Source organism: Pleurodeles waltl, chromosome 11 (assembly GCF_031143425.1).
Source record: "Pleurodeles waltl isolate 20211129_DDA chromosome 11, aPleWal1.hap1.20221129, whole genome shotgun sequence".
NCBI lineage: Eukaryota > Metazoa > Chordata > Amphibia > Caudata > Salamandridae > Pleurodeles > Pleurodeles waltl.
This window is the reverse complement of record NC_090450.1, coordinates 537,082,507-537,109,333: the sequence shown is the minus strand read 5'-3', so window position 1 is coordinate 537,109,333 and position 26,827 is coordinate 537,082,507. Positions and strand designations below refer to the sequence as shown.

The window sequence follows — 26,827 nt, the reverse complement described above, 5'->3', positions numbered from 1 at the left end:
TGGTAACATAAATGCCAAAAATATCTTAGAGACTATACTCCCTTAGGAGGTAAGTAATATACACAGTATATACAATAGAATGCAGAGATAGCTGTAAAACAGTTAGAAAACATTGCAAATAGTGAAAATCACAATAGTTAGAAATGGACCGAGGGGAACACAAACCATATACAAAAATAGTGAATGCGAACATGGGTTTTCCACCTAGGCAAGTGTAGTTTGTAGAGGGGCTCTGAGAGTATTAGAAAACACCAAAGGTAAGTAATAGAACCCACCCCAGAGCCCAGAAAAGCAAGAGTAAATCACAGTAACTTTCCTAGAACACACAAGAATATGTGATAGAAGATTTTGCAAGAACCAGAAGAGACTGCAAGACACCAACAATGGATTCCTGCACCTGAAGACCTGTGGAAGAAGGGGACCAAGTCCAACAAGCACTAAAGAGTCCATGGAGAAAAGGAGCCCCTGCTAACTCGGATGAAGGTGCAAAAGAAGAACCACCAGTGAAGAACTGTCAGTACTGCACCCAAGAAGACGGGTGCGGGTTCTGGTTGGTGCAGATAATGTGCCACGCCGGATGGATGATTGCAGTTTGGTTTGCATCGCTGTATTCCGCTAACAAGCCTTGGCACATGCAAAACTTGCGGTTAATGGAAAATGGCACTGCCCAAGACCAGGAGGGACCTGGTGGCCTCTACCCAGGAGGAGGGAGACAGAGGGGGCTCTCAGCAACTCAGATAGCTCTCAGAAGACCAGGCAGCGCACACAGGAGTTCCACAGCACGGGGACAAAGAAGGTGCCACGCCCGGAGCACCACACAGGAGGCTGTGCGTCGCAGGAAGGAATGCAGGGGGACGGAGCTTCACAGTGCATGTGAACTTCGTGGAAGGATGCCCACAAGCCTTGGCAACTGCAAAACAATGTGGTGCATGGTGGTACTGTCTTGCGTAGGGAGGCAAGCTTTTACCTCCACCAAAGTTGGACATCTGGACGTTAAGACTGTTGGGACCACTTCAGTCCATCACCCGTGTTGCTGGATACACGTGCTTCTTCAGGAGAGGGAACCCAAGTCACCGGTCGTCCCTGCAGAGGGATGTTGCTAAAGCAGGGAAGAGTCTCCTTCACTTCAAGGGAGATTCCTTTGTTCTTCTGGTGCAGGCTGAAGACTGTCTGTTCTCTGAGGATGCACGACCGGGAAACAATTGCAATTGCTGGCTGGAGCTGAAGATACAATGTTGCATATGTCGTATTTGCTTCTTTGTTGCATTTGTAGAGTTCCTGGAGGGTCCAGATGCAGTTTCTTCAGTAAGAAGGTGAAGTAAAGGATGCAGAGGATTCCTGCTGGAGTCTTGCAATCCGAATCTGAAGAACCACCCAAGAGAGAGACCCTAAATAGCCCTGAAAGGGGGATTGGTCACCTACACAGGTAAGTACCTACCAGGGGAGGGATCTGACATCACCTGCTGGCACTGGCCACTCAGATGCTCTCAGAATTTGCTGCCACTTTGGAATCCAAGATGGCAAAACCCAGGGACCCTCTGGAGGAGCTCTGAGCACCACCCCTGGGGTGGTGATGGACAGGCGAGTGGTCACTCCCTTTTCCTTTGTCCAGTTTTGTGCCAGAGCAGGGGTTGGGGGTCCCTGAACTGGTGTAGACCGAATTATGCAAGGAGGGCACCATCTGTGCCCTTCAAAGCATTTCAAGAGGCTCTGGGAGGCTACCCCTCTCATGCCTGTAACCCCTATTTCCAAGGGGAGAGGGTGTGACATCCCTCTCCCAAAGGAAATCCTTTGTTCTGCTTTCCTGGGCTTGAGCTGCTCAAGCCACAGGAGGGCAGAAACCTGTCTGGGAGGTGGCAGCAGCTGGGGCTACCTGGAAAACCTCAGAAGGCTGTAATGGCAGTACTGGGTGTCCTCTAAGGAGCCCCCCAGAGTGCATGGAATCATACAGCAAATGCTTGCAAAAGCCTTGGGTTATGATTCCAACATGTTTGATATCAAACATGGCCATATCCAGAGTTACCATTGTGAAGCTGTACATAGGTAGTGACCTATGTATAGTGCGCGCGTAAAATGGCGTCCCCGCACTCACGAAGACCAGGAAAATGGTCCTGGACGATGTGCGGGAACCTCTGCTAATGCAGGGGTGCTCTCACACACAGGTACTCTGCACCCAGCCTTCAGGGTTGGAAGGCCTGGTATATTGGTGACTTATAAGTGACCTGGTGCAGTGTAAATGGCTGTGAAAGGGTGCATGCACCATTTCACACAGGCTGCAATGGCAGTCTTGTAGAATCCTTTGCATGGGCTCCATATGAGTGGCAAACAAAATGTTGCAGCACATAGGGATCTCCTGGAACCCCAATGCCCTGAGTACCTATGTACCATATGCTTGGGACTTATAAGGGGTGACCAGTATGCCAATTTTGGGTGAAATACTGGGTTACCAGTATGCAGTGACACAATTTAGAGGAGAGGGAGCATAAGCACTGGGGTCCTGGTTAGCAGGATCCCAGTGACACAGTCAAACACACTGACAGGCAGAAATTGGGGGTAACATGCCAAAAAGAGGCTACTTTCCTACACCTCCTTTCTTCCGAAAGTGGTTACGCCTTTACATATAGGCCAATCCATCACCTTGCCTACTTTTTACGCACCACTGCATCCTTCTAAGGAAGAGGAGAGACTCCAAAAAGAACATTGAAATTCTACCTCGATCATAGAGTTCGGGGTGGATGATTAACTCTTAGCTGGTTATGTGGGTTTGAAGAAAGGTCAGGCAGTGCAGAGGAGAACCATCTCCGGATGGGTCATACTCTGCAATAAAATGTGCTACGCATTGGATAGAATGCAACCCCTTGAGGGCTTGCTTGCTAATTCTACTAGAGCTAAAGCTGTATCCACCACGTTAGCACGCGGAGTTCCAGTCCTGGACATCTGTCAGGCAGCAACATGGACATCCCTGCACACTTTTACCAGGCACTACTGCTTGGGACAGTCAGGTCCGTATGGACAGACATTTTGCCAGTTCAGTCCTGCTGGACTGTCTGGTGTGATCTTAATTTGCAGGTCCACCTCCCAGGATGGTATTGCTTGGATATCTATTCTAAGGTATGGAATCTGAAACTAGATGTCTGTATCAAATGGACAAGTTACTTACTTTCCATAACGCCTTATCTGGTAGAGACAATATCTAGTTGCACATTACTTACCCACCCATTCTTCACGTACTATGATCTAATTTCTAGGGACAGGGATTCCGCTTTCAGGGCCCTTGTTTCAACACACCAGTGGTCAGTGTTGTTCATGGCTCTGCACTTCTGGTGTGGAAAGTTGTGAAAAGAAACTGGACGTTAGCGCACCAGGGTGGCACCTGTATAGGACCTGCAGCATCATATCCGATGCAGCCGATGACTGAGGCGGAGCCGATCAACACCACCTAATGGCTCACAGTGGTACTGCTTTAGAAAAATCTTTGGATCCAGACCTGGGGGAAATTCTAAGGTAAGGAATCTGCAACTGGATATTGCCTCGACTGCTTGGAAAGAAAATGTTTTCTTCCACCATATTTATGGGATACGGTGGCACAGGTGCTTCCACAGGTCCCAGAGGACGTACGGGACACTCTCACCCAGGCTGTCAAGGATGGGAGAGATGCAGCCAAGTTTACGATCAGGTGTGGATTGGACATGGCCGACTCGCTAGGCAGAGCGATTGCAACGTCAGTGGCCCTACGTTGCCACGCCTGGCTACGGTCAGCTGGCTTTTCAGGGGATGTCCAGTCAAGTTTGATGGACCTGCCATTTGATGGCTCTCGCCTTTTTGGTGAGAAGGCAGACTCCGCGCTTGAGGGGTTCAAGGATTTTCGAGCTACGGCCACATCCTTGGGCCTTTCAGCACCAGTACGACAGCAGTCTGTCTTTCGCCCGTTTGGAGGCTTCGGAAGGGGCGTGGTACCACGCCAGGCACAGTTTAGCCACCGTCCTCAGGCTTCACAACTTCCTGGAAGATGACGCAGAGGGTCTGGCCAGAGGTCGGCCACCACACAGCCCCCCTCCACTGCGCCGAAGCCCTCCTAGTGTGGTTCTGCAGGACCATGTCGGTTCACTTGGAGGGAGCATTCAATTTCATCTCCTTCGCTAGCTTTCCATCACAACGGACAAGTGGGTTCTGCAGATCACACGGAAAGGCTATTTCCTCCCCTTACAGTCTTTCCCTGCCTCTATCCCTCTGACGAAAGAACGGCTGATGGAGGATCATTTGGTTTTGCTCCGCGAGGAAGTTACGGCTCCCTTGGTCAACGGAGCCATAGAAAGGGTCCCAATGTCAGAAGTAGGCAGTGGTTGTTATTCCAGCTACTTTCTGATTCCCAGGAAGAACAAGGGCCTTCGCCCTAGCCTGGATTTAAGGGACGTCAATCTCTTCCTCAAGAAGGAGAAATTCAAGATGCCCACTCTTGCCTCAGGTCTTGTCTGTCCTAGACCAAGGAGACTGAATGGTAGCGTTGGACTTGCAGGATGCATATTTTCATATCCCCATCCTGCCAGCCCACAGGCGTTACCTGCTGTAAGGAAATGCCTCCTTGACATGGTTACCCCCTAACTATTTGCCTTTGCTGATGCTAAGTTTTTATTGAAAGTGTGCTGGGACACTGCTAACCAGGCCCCAGCACCAGTGTTCTTTCCCTAAACTGTACCTTTGCTTCCATAATTGGCACAGTCCTGGCACTCCGATAAGTCCCTTGTAACTGGTACCTCTCGTACCAAGGGCCATGATGCCAGGGAAGGTCTCTAAGGGCTGCAGCATGTCTTTTGCCACCCTGGGGACGTCTCACTCAGCACTTGCACACTGCCTCACAGCTTGTTTGTGCTGGTGGGGAGAAAATGACTAAGTCGACATGGCACTCCCCTCAGAGTGCCATGCCAACCCCACACTGCCTGTGGTATAGGTAAGTTACCCCTCTAGCAGGCCTTACAGCCCTAAGGCAGGGTGCACTATACCACAGGCGAGGGTATATGTGCATGAGCACTATGCCCCTACAGTGTCTAAGCAAAATCTTAGACATTGTAAGTGCAGGGTAGCCATAAGAGTATATTGTCTGGGAGTTTGTCAACCACGAACTCCACAGCTCCATAATGGCTACACTGACATCTGGGAAGTTTGGTATCAAACTTCTCAGCACAATAAATGCACACTGATGCCAGTGTGCAATTTATTGTAACATACACCCAGAGGGCATCTTAGAGATACCCCCTGAAACCCAGTCAGACTTCTAGTGTAGTCTGACCAGTTTCTGCCAGCCTGCCACACACCAGACATGTTGCTGGCCACACGGGAGAGTGCCTTTGTCACCTCCCCGTGTAGGAACTGTAACACCTGGCGGTGAGCCTCAAAGGCTCACCCCTTTTGTTACAGCGCCCCGGGGCATCCCAGCTAGTAGAGATGCCCGCCCCTCCGGCCTCTGCCCCCACTTTTGGCGGCAAGGCTGGAGGAGATAATGAGAAAAACAAGGAGTCACCCACCAGTCAGATCAGCCTCTAAGGTGTCCTGAGCTGAGGTGACCCCTGCCTTTAGAAATCCTCCATCTTGAGTTTGGAGGATTACCCCAATAGGATTAGGGATGTGCTCCCCTCCCCGCAGGGAGGGTGTAGCCACCTTCTAGGACAGTATCCATTGGCTACTGCCTTCCCAGACCTAAACACACTCCTAAATTTAATATTTAGGGGCACCCCAGATCCCAGGAAATCAGATTCCTGCAACCTGAAGAAACCAGAAGGACTGCTGACCTACAAGCCTGCAGAGAAGATGGACGACAACAACTGCTTTGGCCCCAGCCCTAGCGGCCTGTCTCCAACTTCGAAAACCTGCAACCAGCGACGCATCTGACAAGGACCAGCGACCTCTGAAGCCTCAGAGGACTGCCCTGGACTGAAGCACCAAGAAATTCCAGTGAGCAGCGGCCCTGCTCAACACCAGCAATTTCTTTGCAACAAAGAAGCAACTTCCAAAGACTTCGCGTTTCCCACCGGAATCGAGAGACTTCACACTCTGCACCCAACGCCCCCGGCTCGAGATCCAGAGAACAAACACCACAGGGAGGACTCCCCGGCGACTGCGAGCCTGTGAGTAGCCTGAGACGACCCCCCTGAGACCCCACAGCAACACCTGTAGGGAGAATCTAGAGGCTCCCCCGACCACGACTGTCTATAACAAGGGCCTGGAACCAGCACTGCACCCGCAGCCCCCAGGACCTGAAAGAACCGAGCCTCAGTGCAGGAGTGACCCCCAGGCGACCCTCTGCCTAGCCCAGGTGGTGGCTATCCCAAGAAGCCCCCCCCTGTGCCTGCCTGCACCGCTAGAGTGCCCCCGGGTCCCTCCATTGATTCCTATCTGAAACCCGATGCCTGCTTTGCACACTGCACCCGGCCGCCCCTGTGCCGCTGAGGGTGTGTTTTGTGTCCCTACTTGTGTCCCCCCCCAGTGCTCTACAAAACCCCCCTGGTCTGCCCCCGAGGACGTGGGTACCTACCTGCTGGCAGACTGGAACTGGAGCACCCCTGTTCTCCATAGGCGCTTATGTGTTTTGGGCACCTCAATGACCTCTGCACCTGACCGGCCCTGAGCTTCTGGTGTGGTAACTTTGGGGTTGCCTTGAACCCCCAACGGTGGGCTGCCTATACCCAGGAACTGAGACTTGTAAGTGTCTTACTTACCTCACAAACTAATCTTTACTTACCTCCCCCAGGAACTGTTGATTTTTGCAGTGTCCACCTTGAAAATAGCTTAGCGCCATTTTTACAATGACTGTATATGATATTGCTTTTATTCAAAGTTCCTAAGTTACCTAAGTGAAGTACCTTGCATTTTATGTGTTTACTTCAAATCTTGAACCTGTGGTTCTTAAAATAAACTAAGAAAATATATGTTCGATGGCATCTGTCGCTGTAGATACGCATGTTCTGCAATAGCTCGCCATCTGGTGTTGGGCCGGAGTGTTACAAGTTGTTTTTCTTCGAAGAAGTCTTTCGAGTCACGGGACCGAGTGACTCCTCCTTTTGTCTCCATTGCGCATGGGCGTCGACTCCATCTTCGATTGTTTTTTTTCCGCCATCGGGTTCGGACGTGTTCCTGTCGCTCCGAGTTTCGGAACGGAAAATTAGCTAATTTCGGAAGATTTTCGTCGGTATTGTTGCGTTCGGGATCGGCGTACTTAGATTCCACACCGCATCGAAGATCGAAGAGCTCCGGTGCCCTTCGGGGTAGTTTTTCGATCCTCCGTCGGGGCCTGGTCGGCCCGACCGCGTGCTGAAGAACGCCGATGGAACGGACCCCGTTCCGTTTCTGCCCCAAATGCCACAATAAGTACCCTTACACAGACCAACACTTGGTCTGCAACCTGTGCCTGTCACCTGAGCACAGCGAAGACACCTGCGAGGCCTGTCGTGCGTTCCGGTCCCGAAAAACACTCCGAGACCGTCGAGCCAGAAGACTTCAGATGGCGTCCGCACCGACAGCCCAACGGGAGTTCGAGGAACAGGAAGAAGAAGGTACCTTTTCGATCCAAGACTCAGACTCCGAAGGATTCGACGATACACAAACCGTGAGTAAGACGTCGAAATCCACTCAGAAGAACATTTACAAGGCCCAGGGGACGCCACTGCCACCAGGCCATGGCTCCACCCATAAATTCGGTGACCGCCCGTCGGCACCGAAAAAGGCCCACACAGTGCCGAGATCGTCCGACTCCGGTCGAGACACCGGCACGCAGCCTTCTCGGGACCGAGAAAGTGCTGGAGACAAGCCTCGACACCGAGATGCCGGTGCCGACACGGCTCGACGCCGAGACAGCGGCACCGAAACAGATCGACGCCGAGAGGTTTCGGCCCCGAAAAAGAAAAGAGTCACCTCGGAGCCGAAAAAACACGCAGACAGGGTTTCGATGCCGAAACAAACTGCAAGCGACCCAGCTTCAGGCTCTTATACAGAAGAGCACTCGCTAACCTCCCAAATGCAGAAGCATAGGTTTGAGGAAGAGCTGCAAGCAACTGATGTGGACCATACGCAAAAGCGTATCTTCATACAGCAGGGGACAGGAAAAATAAGCACCCTTCCCCCCATTAGGAGAAAGAGAAGGTTGGAGTTCCAGACGGAACAAACACCACAACCAAAAGTGGTGAAAAGAGTTACCCCACCACCCTCTCCTCCGCCTGTGATTAACGTCTCACCAGCACAAACTCCATCACACTCCCCAGCTCACACCACCATGAGCCAGGGTGACCAAGATCAGGACGCATGGGACCTATACGACGCCCCAGTGTCAGATAACAGTCCGGAGGCATACCCTACAAAGCCATCTCCACCAGAAGACAGCACCGCGTATTCTCAAGTGGTGGCTAGAGCAGCACAATTTCACAACGTAAGCCTCCACTCAGAACAGGTCGAGGATGATTTCTTATTTAACACACTCTCCTCCACCCACAGCTCCTACCAAAGCCTGCCTATGCTCCCTGGTATGCTCCGGCACGCAAAAGACATCTTTAAGGAGCCGGTCAAAAGTAGGGCAATCACACCAAGGGTGGAAAAAAAGTATAAGGCGCCTCCTACAGACCCGGCTTTCATCACTACACAGCTGCCACCAGACTCTGTCGTTGTAGGAGCAGCTAGAAAAAGGGCCAACTCTCACACATCTGGAGATGCACCACCCCCAGATAAAGAAAGCCGCAAGTTCGATGCAGCTGGTAAAAGAGTCGCAGCACAAGCTGCAAACCAGTGGCGCATCGCGAACTCACAGGCACTACTTGCGCGCTATGACAGAGCCCACTGGGACGAGATGCAACATCTCATTGATCATCTGCCCAAGGACTTACAAAATAGGGCAAAACAAGTGGTTGAGGAGGGACAGACCATTTCCAACAACCAGATCCGCTCCTCCATGGACGCTGCAGATACAGCTGCACGGACAATTAATACATCCGTAACTATCAGAAGGCATGCATGGCTCCGAACGTCTGGATTTAAACCAGAGATTCAACAAGCAGTTCTCAATATGCCTTTTAATGAAAAAGAACTGTTCGGTCCAGAAGTGGACACAGCGATTGAGAAACTCAAAAAAGATACGGACACTGCCAAAGCCATGGGCGCACTCTACTCCCCGCAGAGCAGAGGGAATTACAGCACATTCCGTAAAACGCCCTTTCGAGGGGGGTTTCGAGGTCAAAGCACACAAGCCAGCACCTCACAAGCCACACCGTCCAGTTACCAGGGACAGTATAGAGGAGGTTTTCGGGGACAATATAGAGGAGGGCAATTCCCTAGAAATAGAGGAAGATTTCAAAGCCCCAAAGCCCCTACTACTAAACAGTGACTCACAGGTCACTCACCCCCTCCACACAACACCAGTGGGGGGAAGAATAGGTCATTATTACAATGCATGGGAGGAAATCACTACAGACACTTGGGTTCTAGCAATTATCCAACATGGTTATTGCATAGAATTTCTACAATTCCCTCCAAACATACCACCAAAAGCACAAAATTTAACAACACACCATTCCAATCTCCTGGAGATAGAAGTGCAGGCACTATTGCAAAAGAATGCAATCGAATTAGTGCCAAACACAAATAAACACAGGAGTTTACTCACTGTACTTTCTGATACCAAAGAAGGACAAAACACTGAGACCAATCCTAGACCTCAGAGTAGTGAACACTTTCATCAAATCAGACCACTTCCACATGGTCACACTACAAGAAGTATTGCCATTACTAAAACTGCACGACTACATGGCAACTTTAGACCTCAGGGATGCTTATTTCCATATACCGATACACCCATCGCACAGGAAATACCTAAGGTTTGTATTCAAAGGAATACATTACCAATTCAAGGTACTGCCTTTCGGATTAACAACCGCACCAAGAGTCTTTACCAAATGTCTAGCGGTAGTCGCAGCACACATAAGAAGGCAGCAAATACATGTGTTCCCATATCTAGACAACTGGCTAATCAAGGCCCATTCGTTAATAGAGTGCTCAAATCACACAAATCATATCATACAAACCCTCTTCAAACTAGGGTTCACCGTCAATTTCACAAAATCCAAAATTCTGCCACGCAAGGTACAACAATACCTGGGAGCCATAATAGACACGTCAAAAGGAGTAGCCACTCCAAGTCCACAAAGAATTCAAAATTTCAACACCATCATACAACGCATGTATCCAACACAAAAGATACAGGCAAAGATGGTATTACAACTCCTAGGCATGATGTCATCATGCATAGCCATTGTCCCAAACGCAAGACTGCACATGAGGCCCTTACAACAATGCCTAGCATCACAGTGGTCTCAAGCACAGGGTCACCTTCTAGATCTGGTGTTAATAGACCGCCAAACTTACCTCTCGCTTCTGTGGTGGAACAACATAAATTTAAACAAGGGGCGGCCTTTCCAAGACCCAGTGCCACAATACGTAATAACAACAGATGCTTCCATGACAGGGTGGGGAGCACACCTCGATCAACACAGCATACAAGGACAATGGAACGTACATCAAACAAAACTGCATATCAATCACCTAGAACTTCTAGCAGTTTTTCAAGCACTAAAAGCTTTCCAACCAATAATAGTTCACAAATACATTCTCGTCAAAACAGACAACATGACAACAATGTATTATCTAAACAAGCAGGGGGGGACGCACTCCACGCAGTTAAGCCTGCTAGCACAAAAAATTTGGCATTGGGCAATTCACAACCAAATTCGCCTAATTGCACAGTTTATACCAGGGATACAAAATCAACTCGCAGACAATCTCTCTCGAGATCACCAACAGGTCCACGAATGGGAAATTCACCCCCAAATTCTGAACACTTATTTCAAACTCTGGGGAACACCTCAGATAGACTTGTTTGCGACAAGGGAGAACGCAAAATGCCAAAACTTCGCATCCAGATACCCACACAAACAATCCCAAGGCAATGCCCTATGGATGAACTGGTCAGGGATATGTGCTTACGCTTTTCCTCCTCTCCCTCTCCTTCCTTACCTGGTAAACAAACTCAGTCAAAGCAAACTCAAACTCATATTAATAGCACCAACTTGGGCAAGGCAACCCTGGTACACAACGCTGCTAGACCTATCAGTGGTACCCTGCATCAAATTGCCCAACAGGCCAGATCTGTTGACACAGCACAACCAAAAGATCAGACACCCAGATCCAGCATCGCTGAATCTAGCAATCTGGCTCCTGAAATCCTAGAATTCGGGCACTTACAACTTACCCAAGAATGTATGGAAGTCATAAAACAAGCAAGAAGGCCATCCACCAGGCACTGCTATGCAAGTAAATGGAAGAGGTTTGTTTGCTACTGCCATATTAATCAAATACAACCATTACACACAACTCCAGAACATGTAGTGGGTTACTTGCTTCACTTACAAAAATGTAACCTAGCTTTCTCTTCCATTAAGATTCACCTTGCAGCAATATCTGCATACCTGCAGACTACCTATTCAACTTCCCTATATAAAATACCAGTCATTAAAGCATTCATGGAGGGCCTTAGGAGAATTATACCACCAAGAACACTACCTGTTCCTTCATGGAACCTAAATGTTGTCCTAACTAGACTTATGGGTCCACCTTTTGAACCCATGCACTCCTGCGACATACAGTTCCTAACCTGGAAGGTGGCATTTCTCATCGCCATTACTTCCCTGAGAAGAGTAAGCGAGATTCAGGCGTTTACTATACAGGAACCTTTTATACAACTACACAAAAATAAAGTCGTCCTAAGGACCAATCCAAAATTTTTGCCAAAGGTTATTTCACCGTTCCATCTAAATCAAACAGTGGAACTTCCAGTGTTCTTTCCACAGCCAGATACCGTAGCTGAAAGGGCACTACATACATTAGATGTCAAAAGAGCATTGATGTATTACATTGACAGAACAAAAAACATCAGAAAGACTAAACAACTCTTTATTGCATTTCAAAAACCTCATGCAGGAAACCCAATTTCAAAACAAGGTATAGCCAGATGGATAGTTAAATGCATCCAAATCTGCTACCTTAAAGCTAAACGACAGCTGCCCATTACACCAAGGGCACACTCAACCAGAAAGAAAGGTGCTACCATGGCCTTTCTAGGAAACATCCCAATGCAAGAAATATGTAAGGCAGCCACATGGTCTACGCCTCACACATTCACCAAGCACTACTGTGTAGACGTGTTATCCGCACAACAAGCCACAGTAGGTCAAGCCGTATTAAGGACATTATTTCAGACTACTTCCACTCCTACAGGCTGATCCACCGCTTTTGGGGAAATAACTGCTTACTAGTCTATGCAGAACATGCGTATCTACAGCGACAGATGCCATCGAACTGAAAATGTCACTTACCCAGTGTACATCTGTTCGTGGCATCAGTCGCAGTAGATTCGCATGTGCCCACCCGCCTCCCCGGGAGCCTGTAGCAGTTTGGAAGTTACCTTCAATTATTTATATATGTATCATCTCAACCTTAAATAGGTGCATACTTAGTCACTCCATTGCATGGGCACTATTACTACAATTCAACTCCTACCTCACCCTCTGCGGGGGAAAACAATCGAAGATGGAGTCGACGCCCATGCGCAATGGAGACAAAAGGAGGAGTCACTCGGTCCCGTGACTCGAAAGACTTCTTCGAAGAAAAACAACTTGTAACACTCCGGCCCAACACCAGATGGCGAGCTATTGCAGAACATGCGAATCTACTGCGACTGATGCCACGAACAGATGTACACTGGGTAAGTGACATTTTCATTTTCTCTATAAAACCTATTTGCCTGGAATTGTCTTTGAGTGTGTGTTCCTCATTTATTGCCTGTGTGTGTACAACAAATGCTTAACACTACCCTCAGATAAGCCTACTGCTAGACCACACTGCCACAAAATAGAGCATTAGAATTATCTAATGTTGCCACTATCTTACCTCTAAGGGGAGCCCTTGGACTCTGTGCACACTATTGCTTACTTTGAAATAGTATATAAAGAGCCAACTTCCTACACCTGCTGTTCAAGGTGGGACATGAGCACTTTGTTTACTGTGCTCCCATTTGGTCTCACCAGTGCCCCTTGGGTGTTCACGAAGGTGATGGCGGTGGTGGCAGCGCATTTGTGCAGGTCAGGGATTTCAGTCTTCCCCTACCTCGACGATTGGCTGTTGAAGGCTCCCACGCCCGTGGCTCTCGTCACTCATCTCCAGACGACGGCGAACCTCCTGCACTCGCTGGGGTTCACTATCAATGTGCCGAAGTCACACCTGACTCCCTCTCAGAAGCTAACTTTTATCAAAGCTGTGCTGGACACAGTGCAGTATCGGGCCTCCCCTCCTGAGCTGCGAGTTCAGAATATTCAGGTTATGATACCGATGTTTCGGCCTGTATCCTGGATTTCGGTGAGGCAGACTCTGAGGCTGCTGGGACTCATGCCCTCCAGCATCCTAGTGGTCAAGCATGCCAGATGGTATATGAGGGCTCTGCAGTGGGACCTGAAGTTCCAATGGGCACAGCATCAGGGGAATCTTACCAACGTGGTTCAGAGGGAACTGCAAAGGATCTGCAGTGGTGGTTAGTGAACTGCGATTGGGTCAAAGGCAGACTCCTCTCCCTTCTCCAGCCAGTTCTCACAGTAGTGACAGATGCATCATTTCTGGGATGGGGCGGCCATCTGGGAGAGGTGGCGATCAGAGGTCACTGGTCTCTGGCGGAATCCGAGCTCCATATCAACTTGTTGTAGCTTCGGGCGATCTGGCTAGCGTTGAAAGCATTTCTTCCTATTGTGAAAGGGAAGGTCGTGCAGGTGTTCACGGACAAAACCACTGCAATGTGGTACTGCAACAAGCAGGGGGGGGGGGGGGTCGTGGACCCTTGGTCAAGAAGCTCTGCATCTCTATACATGGCTGGAGCAGCAGGGCATAACCCTGGTGGTTCAACACCTAACAGGTTCTCTGAACGCCGGGGCGGACAAGCTCAGCCGAAAATGCTTAGCGGATCACGAATCGTATCTCCATCCGGAGGTGGCACAAGGACTCTTTCAGTAGTAGGTAGAGCCTTGGTTAGATCTGTTCACCTCCGTAGAGAACGCGCAATGTCAGCAGTTTTGCACGTTGGAGTTTCCAAGGGGGCTCTTGCTAGGCAACGCTTTGTGTTGCGAGTGGAGTTCAGGCCTTCTGCATGCCCTTCTGCCTATACCACTTCTGCCCAGAGTTCTCAAGAAAATCAAGAACGACCGGGCCCAAGTAATCCTAGTGGCTTAGGATTGGGCACGGAGAGTCTGGTATACAGATCTTCTCACGAGGAGCATCAGTCTTCCAATCATGTTGCTTCTTTGGGAGGATCTTCTGTCGCAGCAGCAGGGGAAGGTTCTTCACCCGAACCTGTCAACTTTGCGGCTTCATGCGTGGAAGTTGAGCGGTGACAGTTGATTGTTTATGACCTCCCTTCCGAAGTCTGTGATGTCATTCTTGCAGCCAGACGTACCTCTACTAAGTCAATTTACGCCTGCCGATGGAAACGTTTTGTTTCATACTGTACAGAGAGGTCTATTGATCCTCTTTCTTCTTCTCTTTCTAATATCCTTTTGTTTATTTTATCCCTTGCCCAACAGGATTCCTCTTTAGGGACCCTTAAGGGTTATCTTGCTGCCTTACCAACTTTTCTACGTTTGCCCGATCGATCATATTTGTTTAAGTCTCCCATTGTACAGAGATTCTTGAACGGGCTTGTACATATGTTTCCACCTGTGCCTTTTGTGATGCCCCAGTGGGACCTTAATCTAGTACTCACTTTTCTAATGTGTGCTCCTTTTTAGCCCTTGCATAACTGTCCTCTCCGGCTGCTCACAAAAAAAGCCTTTTTGGTGGCAATTACATCTGCCAGGAAAGTGAGTGAGCTGCAGGCTTTATCTTCAAAACCACTGTATCGCTCGATATATCCTACAAGGTAGTATTAAGAACTCGTGCCTCTTTCCTCCCCAAGGTGGTGGCCCCTTTCCATCTGGGTCAAAATATCACCCTGCCCACCTCCTTTGCACCACCACATCCCTCTAAGGAATAGGAGCGTCTCTATCGGCTGCACCCAAAAAGAGCGTTATCGTTCTGACCGCACAAAAGAGTTCCGGGTGGACAACCAACTCTTTGTGGGGTACGTTGGTGCAAAGAAGGGTCGGGCAGTATAGAAACGGTCCATTTTGCTCTGGGTCGTTCTCTGTATAAAGATCTGCTACGCTTTGGCCAAGAAGCAGCCTCCAGAGGGCTTGAGGGCACACTCTTATAGAGGGAAAGCTGCTACCACTGCGTTAGCTTGTGGAGAGCCGGTGCTTGACATCTGCCAAGCGGCAATGTGGGCTTCCTTGCACACGTTTGCAAGAGACTACTGCGTGGATAGCCAAGTGAGAAGGGAGGGGTATTTTGCCCGCTCAGTCCTGCAGGGCTTCCTAGTATGAAATACATCCTTCAGACCCACTGCCTGGGATTATAGCTTGGGTATCTATTCTAAGGTAAGGAATCTGCAGCTAGAAGTCTCTATCAGATGAACAACTTACTTACTTTCAGTAACGAATTATCTGGTAGCGACTCTATCTAGCTGCAGATTTCTTACACCCACCCAAGCCTCCCCCGCTCCATTGATATATTTATATTCATATATATATTTATGTATATATGTTTTTGGCATTTTTGCCTTCCTTAAAGGCATGTAAATTTTTTTCGTCAAACAGTCAAGTGAATAAGCTTAGCTACATACTGTTAGTTCTTCCATGACTCTGCGCTTCTGGCGTGGAAAGTTGTGGGAAAAGAACTGATGTATGCGTGCCGAGGTGGTGTCAATATAGACAACCGTGACGTCATAGACGGCTCCAACAACGCTGACGCCGCCACGCAGAGCTGTACAACGTACGTGGTGACGGCACGCACAGGGTGCTACTCAGCAGAAAAATTCCAGATTCAAAGCTGACGCCAGGGAATTCTAAGGTAAGGAGTCTGCAGCTAGATAGTCTCTACTAGATCATTTGTTACCAAAGGTAAGTAACTTGTTCATCTTGAAAAGTATTCACCTGATTCCGGTGATCTTGTTAGCAAAGTTTCTATAAAAGTATGTGTTATTTTTATAAATTTGTGTTGGATTTCTTTATAGAATGTCTGTCTCTTATTTTATGATTGTGTGCCTTACATGCTTAGCACTACCCTCAGATATGCCTAACTGCTTGACCACGCTACCCAAAAAGAGAGCATTTGGGATGTCACTTTAGCTTCTGTCATACATCTGCAGATTGCTTGGACATTTTGCACAGTATACCTCATTTTGGTCCACTATATAAACAGCCAGCTTCCTACATGTGCCATGAAGTAGGAAGTGGCCCTGAGGTTGATTCTGTCCCCAACTGAGGACCTGAAACGGGAATAACACTTCGGCCTTGAACAGGTCTCCAAACATGGTTGTTCCTGCATCCACCCACTCTTTCAGTCCCCGCCAGTCTCCTCAGTGGGTCGCACCTCTAGCGATGGTATGAGTATGTAAGGTGAGAAGGGTATCTTCACGTGGCTCTTCTGCAAGCAAAGGGCCCAACATCGACACATCACACTAAATTCAGTGGTATGTTCCTCTTTAGGGCATGTAAGCAGTAGTGGTATTATAATTAAGTGAAGTTCAGGGACAAAAGGACCCATCTCGCTCCCAAGTGTTAGTCTGCCCACCAGCCACTGTGTCAGCCATTGGAGTTGTGCCACCAAGTAATACGAAGTCAGGACTGCCAGGCCTCCATCATCCACCAGTTTCTGCAGTGTGGCCAGTGCCACTCTCCTGCAGCCTGAGCCCCAGATTAACGTTATAATAAGGGAATCAGGTTCTTTAAATAACGCTTGAGGAATTCACACTGGCAACACCTTAAAAATATAGAGTTGGGGAGCGCTACCTTTTTTAACAATGCAACTCGGCCCACCAATGAGAAGAGGGAGTGTTGTCCAAAATTCCACATTCATCTGGAGAGTTGGTATCATCCTTGCTCCTCAAGTAGGTCAGTTGGGGCGTGAAAGATTTGTACCCCTATTTATTGCAAGCAACCCTGTCTGGACACTGGCAGCAGGGTCCTCATAAAGCAGTCTGATCCTCCCCCAGGCGAAAGCGCTCCATAACTGCGTAGCGAAATATCCATTCTAGACTATCAAAGCCGTCGAACACCTTCTCTTTATCCACTGCGAAAATGGCCACTTCTTCCCAATCATAGGTATGTGCCTCTAGGATCGTGAGGAGTCTCTTCATATTGATTGCTGCAATGTGACTAGGAATAAATCTTGCTTAGGTTGGAGTATATGAGCAGGGACACGTGTGATAGAAGCCTAGTGGCAGGGATCTGGCTAATGATCTTATAGTCTATATTCAATACCGACAGTGGTCGATATGCCTTTTTATCATGAGCTGGTTTCCCAGGTTTGAGCAGGGGCATCACCAGAGCCTCACTGGTGGATGATGGCAAAAGCCCCATATTTCTAGCTGGCTTATAGAGGTTGATGAGTTTGGGAGCCAAGTTGTCTCCGAAAGCAGCACAGAATTTTGCCGGTAATCCATCAGTCCCCGGTGTTTTGCCTGGGATTTATAGCAACCCGGACCTCTGATAGGGTGATATCTCCACCTAGCTCCTCTGCTTCCTCTGGAGATAGAGTTGGGAACATCCACTTTTCCAGAAAGGCATCCGTTTCACCATTGGACCAGTCTGCGGTGCTTCTATATTGTTCTGAGTAGTAAGTGTAGAACTCACAATTAATGTCTTCTTGTCGGTAGACCCTGATACCCTGGTCAGTCTCAATTTATACTATAACTGATCCCCGCGTAGCAGGATTCGTGAACCAAGCCAGTAGTGATCCTGTACGATCTTGTTCATCATGCACCTTAGTTATATAGACCTTATAATAAAGCACCGCATCTTCTCCCTTCTTCGCAATTGTTTCCTTGGCCTCCAGCAGTTCCAGTTGGACTTCTGGGTGGCCTGGTCTATGCTCTTCATCTATTCTCAGTGCTTCTTTAGTCAATAGCACTTCTGTTAACAATTTGTATCACACTCCTATTGATGCCGCAAACACCACTCTCTGAGCACTGTCTTGAAGGTATCCCACTCCACCTGAGGGAACGACGTGTGTGCTAGCATTTTCTTAGAAATACTGTTGGATGCTTCCGCCCACCAAGAACTGAAAAGCCTGGTCTTCCAAGGACTCTGGCTTTAGTTTCCCTGTTGGGATACAGGGTAGATTCTTCCTGCATCTCAGGGTAAGTAAAACTGGGTTGTGTTCTGACAAGGTTCTGGAGAGATTTTCACTGTTCTGTAACGAGCTGTGTATGCCCGGAGTACAGTGTAGCACATCTAAGCACGCGTCTAATTCATGTAGTGATGAAAAAAGAAATAATCCTGTTTGTGTGGGTGGTGCAAGGACCAGGTGTCAATGAGTCCTCATTCTGTCTGCCAGTCTGAAAACATGAGAGCTATCCTAGTAGTGTGGAAGTATATCAACGGGTGGTGGGAGCAGTCAAGCAGGAGGTCGTCACACAATTATAGTCCCCACCATGAGGATTGAGCTTATCAATTAAGGGGTCAAGACTCTTGACAAGTCTGAGAAAATTAACATTTGGTCCGTGTTCCATGCATACACATTAACAAAAACTATGTCTCATCCATCCAGTCGACCAGTCACCACCACACATCTGCCCAATAAGACAGTAGGAGTTTCTGTACACAAAATGGGAACTCCCCGGTATATCCATACCAATACTCCTATAGCATAGGCCAGGTAAATAGTATAATAGGTCTGGCCTCTTCATCTGCGCTGTAGTGCTGCCCCTTCTTTAGCTATCAGGTGTGTTTGCTGAAGTAAGGCTATCTGGACCTCTCGCTTCTTCAAGATAGGAAAATACCTTATATCGCTTGGTCATGTTGTGCATCCCCCTGAAATTCTAGGATAAATCTTTATAGGTCACGGGGCTGCTATCTGCTATGGTTAAGGACTCCCTAGTGACTCCCCTCACTCTCTAATACACAGTTACCTGTTCCCATCCAGACTTGTTACAATAGTTGAACTGTCCTTGGGGCATGACTCATATACCTCCCTACAACATTCAGACAACAAACAATGCAAATCCCACTCCCTAGGACAAACAGGTATATGCCGCCCCCATTCCAAAGTCTCAACTAAATTGCTGATACTTGGGGGCGTACCCACGGAAAACACACACAACATGGAGGGGTGGTGAGCGTCCTAGAGCCCCCATCATAAGGATCCTCTCCACCCATCATATAGTCAAGAAATTTAAATGAGGAACCTCCCCCCACCCACCTGGGGGGCGACACATTGTCTCTACTGTTCTCACAACACACTCGTATGGCACAGCCGTCTCTCCCACCAAATAAAAAGTCCCAGTTGTACATCACAACGTTTGATTCAGATAAGTTCATCAGCAGTGCCTGGCGTTACCAAAGGCATCTCAATGTCCAGGTCACCAGAGAAGCTGGAACCCTGTTCTAGTTTGAATCTTGGATCTCCTCTCTGATGCAGCTCGGCTTGTCCCTTCATCACTGAGCAGTACCACCACTTCCACCGTTCTTTACTGTTCTCGCTAGATTTCTTCACCTGTGGGAGTAATCTTCTGGTCGCTGTTTTCCCTATGTCCCGATCTCTGGCGTCTGGGTAATGCCTCAGAGAGCTCTGGTCAAGGCCTGCTGTCAGATGGTGATTGATTCACTCCCACACATCTTGCGGGGTCAAAAGAATTGCACTCCATCAGGGGTCACAACACCTAGCAGAAAGGGAACAGCTTGGCATAAGGCAAACCCTTTTGGCGAAGTCATTGCTTTGCATCAAGGAATGTCAAACGTTGTTTTTGCACCTTCTTTGTGAAGTCCGGAAAAATCATGACTTTACTATTGTCCACCTTGATGTCACCCTTTTTTGTGGCTTGTTCTAGGATTTAGTCTCTGTAATATAGTAGTTGGGCCACCACTGGTTTCGAGGGCGCACCCGGCAACAGGGGTTGTGCCAGCACTCTGTGGGCCCTTTCCAATGCGCAGAAGGGTGAGAGCCCCTCTGGAGCGATCTCCTCCTGCAGCCATCTCTCCAGGTAGTTCAGCGTATTGTTCCCCTCCACTCTCTGGGAGGCCTGTCATTCAGATGTTGTTCCTCCTTGATCTGTTTTCTGCGTCTTCCGACCGTTGTTCCAATGCCTGGACTTTTCTTTTCATAAGTGTAAGTCGTTCATGGAGGGCCAGTAAAGCCTAGGGAATCTCCGCTATCATTCTTTCTGTTGTGGTGATTCGTTCCAGTCTTCGGCTGTCATCTATGGAAGTGGTGATGGCTTGTAGGATATCCTGCAACATTGGGCCCTAAGGTGACCTCTCCAACGTAGTAGTTGTGTAATTGTCTGGGACCTGGCTATCTGAGCCACTTAGGGGCACGCCCCTGTTTCAAAGTACTTTTTTCTAGTCGTTTTGCACATGGTGGCAACTACAGGCTGGAAAGTGCTGCTAACCAAGAAGGTAGTTACAGTGTAGCTGTGCCAACCCAGAGACGCCTTAGTGCTAATAGGGCCAGCGGAGCAGATGGGCATTATTCGGGGTCATCAAAGTTGGATACCTCGGTGCAAACTCCCCAGACCTGTGGCACCCCGTCTGCCCCACATGCTCCAGGTATCCTGTATCACAGTTCAAGCTCAGTTCTTCCCTGCAGTGGAGTGGAGACCCTCCAACTAGTGTCCTCGATGTGGTTGCTGTCAGATAGGCCGTCAGTCTAGACACACCATTCAGCGGTAGTCTCAAGCAGCGGATGGTGATGCCAGTCATAATGTGCTATCAGGGCTCTGCCTCCGAGCACAGTAGGGGTTTTCATCCTCATGAGCAGGGACCAGGCATCTCTAGGGGGGAGTCCCACGGTTCCTCAGATCAAGGCCCCAGACTCCGCTGCCATGTGTCCTTCAGTGATGGCCCCTGAGTACAGGTTGGGGCCACTTGCAAGTGAAGCGCAAATTGGGAAACACCGCGCTTGTCAACTCTCGTCTGCCAAGCACTGGGTTCCATATATATCTCCACCAGACATGCCTCCCCAGTTCCACCTGCAATGATCTCCTCTGCTGGGTGGCACAGCACTATTGCTGTACTTCAAGGCAGTCTGGTTGGGTTTAGGCTTCGCCAGGGCAGATCAGCTCCTCCAGATACGCCACATTGCAGGCGCTGTTCCAAGCACCCCATAGCTAGTACCTACTGGATAGTGTTGGCAATGTCTTCATTACAGGCCTCCCCTGTGGCCACATGAAGGACTATGCAGATGCTTCTGCTGTGTCTCTGGGTCCCCACCAGGGCAGGACTGCTTACCAGGTAATGTTTGTTTGCGCCCGCTAGAAGTGCCACTTAATGCATCCAGGGTGAATGCTGCTCAAGCTCCTAATTGCCAGAAGGCAGGGGAACAAATCTTGTAAGGTGAAATGCCTCCGCACACTGTGATGCAGAGTTTCAAGCCATGGCGTGGCTCCATTTGAGGCCTGCAGACACTCACCCGGGGTCTCCTCTGTGCAGGATTCACACTACAATTGCCGACTGGTGTGGCTGCCGCATGATGGATCTGCAAAGACTGGGAAAGGCTACCCGTGGGGAGACAGCTTCAGAAGAGCGACATGTGGGTGATTACATCCCACTCTGCGCTGTTCAGAGATCCGCATCACTGGAAGGCCGCTCTTGGCCTCTGGTTGCCATTTTCAGGGTGTCACGTTCGGTCTGCATAGTTGGGTCCCAGCATCTGTTGCGGGAGCCGCTTAGCGTCCTCCTGAGCGGTGATCTGTGCGTGGAGCGTTGCTGGGGCACAGATGTGTTGGGGGTCGCCCTTCAGGACCCCCATATATTGCAGCATGTCGATGGGTGGGCGTTTGTCCTCTGGAGCTCCAGCGGAGTGCGTCTTACTCCATTGCCGCGTGGCCAAGATCCCCATAGTTGAGTGTCGTAGGACCATTATATACAAGAACCCCCCCACTCACTAAGGTTATTTTAACCAATACTCACTCTGACCCCTAATAAAAGGATAATCTTATAGGCTTCCCGGTAGTAATAATATCAAAAGTGTTCCCTGGAATACAGTTGAGCCCACTCTGGCTTTTAGGGTCTGGACCCAGTGATGAAGAATGCCACTGTTTGAATGGGTGAGCATCACATAGAAGAAGAAAGAATTTTGTTCTTAAATTCAGACTGGGTACTTGCACAGGATAGGAGTTGCTTTAGTTTGGCTAGGGATACCCTGTGTGCTGTGTTATCATGGCCTGTAGCAAATGTTGTTTGTCCTGAACATGGTCACAGCAGCTGATCTATTTGTTTCCTGAGTAGCAACATTACAGTTATTCATATTGTGTCTCCTTTTTGTAGGTCAACCACTGTTTACCAGAGAAGATTGTAGTATACAGAGATGGAGTGTCTGATGGACAGCTGAACACTGTGGCCAAATATGAGATTCCTCAGCTACAGAAGTGTTTTGAGACATTTGAAAACTACTCTCCCAAGATGGTGGTATTTGTTGTGCAGAAGAAAATAAGCACCAACCTGTACTCTGCATCCACAGCCCAATTTGTCACTCCTACTCCAGGGACAATCATTGACCATACAGTCACCACCAGGGAATGGTAAGTTTTTTTTTTTTTTTTTTCTCTGATCTGTCTGTTGGTATGTCCCTTAGTTGAGCTTAAAGTCCCTAGAGATGAATGAATATCACTTTGACCCTTTCATGTTGTAAAGCAGAGCATCATTTTTTTTAACTATCTTTCTACTTTATTTGGAGCAGCCATTTTGTTTTCCCCTAAAAAAAAAATTTTTTTGAAGTTGAAGTGAACTAGTGGTGTGGAGTTCTTGCCATTTAAGTTCTTTTCGATCTAATAGTATTCATTACTGTTCAGTTATCTAATGTAATCAGAATCCTCAAATATCTATACATGTATTTATATAAGCACATGATAAGCCCTAATTATCAGATATGGGATCCTTGCTGATATTGATGAATTCCCGGAACACTTACTTTTTCATATGAAAAAAATTCTCTTTAGAATCTTAAGTCACTGACACTGTGCCTCTAACCTTAAACATGCTTTTTCTTTAATTGAGACTATTGTCACACTCAAAAACTATTCTATAAATATGGCACAAAATGTAGGAAAATGAAAGACTAATTCTTGCAAAGGCATAACTGGCTTGAAGATTAAATATAGAAAGATAAACTTCACTCTTCTTTGTGTACTACTGGTTGACATTGGTTTCCCATAAGTCAAGGCTCCAGGCACATGTTCTGCAGTTCATCTTCCTGCACTTCTGTGTGAGGATACCTAGACAGCTGGATTACTTTTTATTATAAAAGTGTTAAATCCTTTGTCTCTGCTTTTTTAAAACTTGGATGGTGTTTTTTTCCTTCAGATTATTTTTCTGTCAGGAGGAACTTTCTTTTGCTTTCTGTAAAATGCCCCCAAATGAGTGAGAAGTACAGCAGCGTTGTCCCTGCCATAAAATGTTGAGAAACTTTTTGAGACACAGTAATAGAGTAAAGTGGAGAGGTAAGGAGCATTATGGTGCTGCTTTTGACTTGACTTTATCCTCTGCAAAGAAGATTGATGAGCCTAGAAGAGCATCCTTTCCCCTACCTTAGTGCTGTGGCTGGTGAATGTGGATTTCTCCAGGAGGAAGCAAAAGAGAAACTGGGATTGATGTTCCATTTCACTCTCAAGAGGGTTGACATCAAAGGAATTAGCGTCACGTTCACTGTCCGTTATGGCCTCAAGACACTTATGAAGAGGAAGATGTTTGATGTTAAAAAGATTGCTGTTGCACTTCCCTTTTTGTTCTCCATCAAGGGACATAGTGTCATGCCAGCTGAAGGCAACAAGAGAAAGATCAACGATGAGGAGATGCTAGACGTTAATATGTGGGAGATATCCATTGAGATCCAGTATGACTTCAGGGTATAGGACTATAAATCTGACTTCTGTGACTTCAAGGCAGCCTTATTTACCAGGGTCCCTTCTAATGTCAAATCTTTTTTGTCCATGGCAGAAGAATTTTCTGTTGTTTTTTACATAGAATTTCCTAGCAACAGAGGAATATGCTCACCAGACTCTAGCCATAACACCAAGAAAGTATGCTCCGCTTCTTGCCTCTAATAGCCCTCCAAGGAAGAGGGTGGAAACTATAAATTTGGTGGAGTTTCCCCAGCCTCAATCTTCTGTCTCCAAGTCTGTACCTCCTCTGGTTGTTGTAATGCAGCACATGCCTCAGAATATACAGACTACTTTTCTATCGATCTAGCCAGAGCCTCAGTAGGAGCAGCTATTCACATCTCAAGAAATACTTCATTCTGACAGCTCTCCTCAAGCTTGTTCACCTCAAATACATTGTTCTAGATCCCCGTCTCTGAGAAGGCACCATGTGTGTTTTCTTTGCAGAGAGCCCTCAAGGATCAAAAGCTGCAGTGCAGATAAGGGACTTTATTATATACACAATGCGCTTTCCCTGTTTGCGCCATTATGCACCTTTCAGAAGGTGCACTTAACGCACACAGGGAAGGTGCACCGTATTATGCAGAATGCACTGCCCTCATGTTAGCCATTAGCTTGCGCTGTCCCCGAGGCGGCACATTCAAATGAAATACAGAGGAGCTGCTTCAAAGTTGCTCCATGTTTTACAGTGCATGCAGCATACTGCCTGCATTTTCAAGAGGGGAGAGCTGATCTCCTTGCAGGCTGGTGCAGTGAGTGACTGCACTCGCCTGAAGAGGGCTGTGTGGGGGCATCCATGGGACCTCCTTTCTCCCTCAGAGGGCTGCGTTTAGGAGGGGCTGAAAGTGCATCCTCTAAAGGCATATTTACCTCTGTGCCCATGTCTTTAATATGGCGCAGGCAGAGTGTAGTAAGTTATTTTAAAAGTGGACACTTAGTGCAAAAATCAACAATTCCTGGGGGAGGTAAGTAATGGTTAGATTGTGAGGTAAGTAAGACACATACAAGTCTCAGTTCCTGGGCATAGGCAGCCCACCTTTGGGGGTTCAAGGCAACCCCAAAGCTACCACACCAGCAGCCCAGGGCAGGTCAGATGCAGAGGTCAAAGAGGTGCCCAAAACACAAAGGTGCCTATGGAGAACAGGGGTGCTCCGGTTCCAGTCTGCTAGCAGGTAAGTACCCGCGTCCTCGGGGGGCAAACCAGGGGGGTTTTGTAGAGCACTGGGGGGGACACAAGTAGGCACACAAAACACACCCTCAGCGGCACGAGGGCGGCCGGGTGCGGTGTGCAAAGCAGGCGTTGGGTTTTGTATAGGTTTCAATGGAGGGACCCAGGGGTCACTCTAGCGGTGCAGGCAGGCACAGGGGGGGGTTCTCGGGACAGCCACCACCTGGGGTAGGCAGAGGGTCGCCGGGGGTCACTCCTGCACTGAGGTTCAGTTCCTTCAGGTCCTGGGGGCTGCGGGTGCAGTGCTTGGTCCAGGCATCGGGTCCCTTGTTGCAGGCAGTCGCGGTCAGGGGGAGCCTCTGGATTCTCTCTGCAGGCGTCGCTGTGGGGGGCCAGGAGGTTCGTCTTGGGCTACTCATAGGGGCGCAGTCGCCGGAGAGTCCTCCCTGTGGTGTTGGTTCTCTGGATCTCGAGCCGGGGGCGTTGGGTGTAGAGGGTGAAGTCTCACACTTCCGGTGGGAAGTGAGTTCTTTAAAAGTTGCTTCTTTGTTGCAAAGATGTTGCTGTTGTTGAGCAGAGCCGCTGCTCACAGGAATTTCTTGGTCCTGGGGGGTCAGGGCAGTCCTCTGAGGCTTCAGAGGTCGCTGGTCCCTGTTGGATGCGTCGCTGGTTGCAGATTTTTGACTCAGGAGACAGGCCGGTAGGGCTGGGGCCAAAGCAGTTGTTGTTGTTTGGCTTCTCTGCAGGCTTGTAGGTCAGCAGTCCTTCTTTGTAGTTCAGGTTGCAGTAATCTGATTTCCTGGGTTCTGGGGTGCCCCTAAATACTAGATTTGGGTGTGTGTTTAGGTCTGGGAGGTAAGTAGCCAATGGCTACTGTCCTGGAGGGTGGCTACACCCTCTTTGTGCCTCCTCCCTGTGGGGAGGGGGGCACATCCCTAATCCTATTGGGGGAATCCTCCAAAACTAAGATGGAGGATTTCTAAAGGCAGGGGTTACCTCAGCCCAGGACACCTTAGGGGCTGTCCTGACTGGTGGGTGACTCCTCCTTGTTTTCCTAATTATCTCCTCCAGCCTTGCCGCCAAAAGTGGGGGCTGTGGCTGGAGGGGCGGGCATCTCCACTAGCTGGGATGCCCTGGGGTGCTGTGACAAAGGGGGTGAGCCCCCACCCAGTTCCTGCAGGGGGAGGTGTGAAGAACCTCCACCCAGTGCAGGCTTTGTTTCTGGCCACAGAGTGACAAAGGCACTCTCCCCATGTGACCAGCAACTCATCTGGTTGTGGCAGGCTGGCAGAAACTGTCCAGCCCCACATTAGAAGTCAGATTGGTATTCAGGGGGCATCTCTAAGGTGCTCTTTGGGTGCTTGTTACAATAAATTGCACACTGGCATCAGTGGGCATTTATTGTGCTGAGAAGTTTAAGGTTTTGCTTAGACACTGTAGGGGCATAGTGTTCATGCACATATGCCCTCACCTGTGGTATAGTGCACCCTGCCTTAGGGCTGTAAGTAAGCAAAGGTGCTCCAAAAAGGAGGGGGTCCAGGCCACAAACTTCCTGTTTAAAATGCCTTGTCTGTAAACGTGGGAGGTTGACCAGGGGACATGGACCCTAGTCC

At 48.7% G+C, this 26,827-nt stretch overlaps 1 protein-coding gene across 2 annotated transcripts in view; it reads left to right on the top strand.

Annotated features, from left to right (window-relative positions):
* The window catches only part of PIWIL2 (piwi like RNA-mediated gene silencing 2), a 1,291,255-nt gene that overhangs the window by 1,179,164 nt on the left and 85,264 nt on the right, over positions 1 to 26,827 (top strand). For both annotated transcript variants that reach the window (XM_069213952.1, XM_069213950.1), the window contains exon 23: positions 22,437 to 22,690. In XM_069213952.1, coding sequence (XP_069070053.1) covers positions 22,437 to 22,690 — 254 coding nt within the window. The remainder of the gene's footprint in view (positions 1 to 22,436; positions 22,691 to 26,827) is intronic.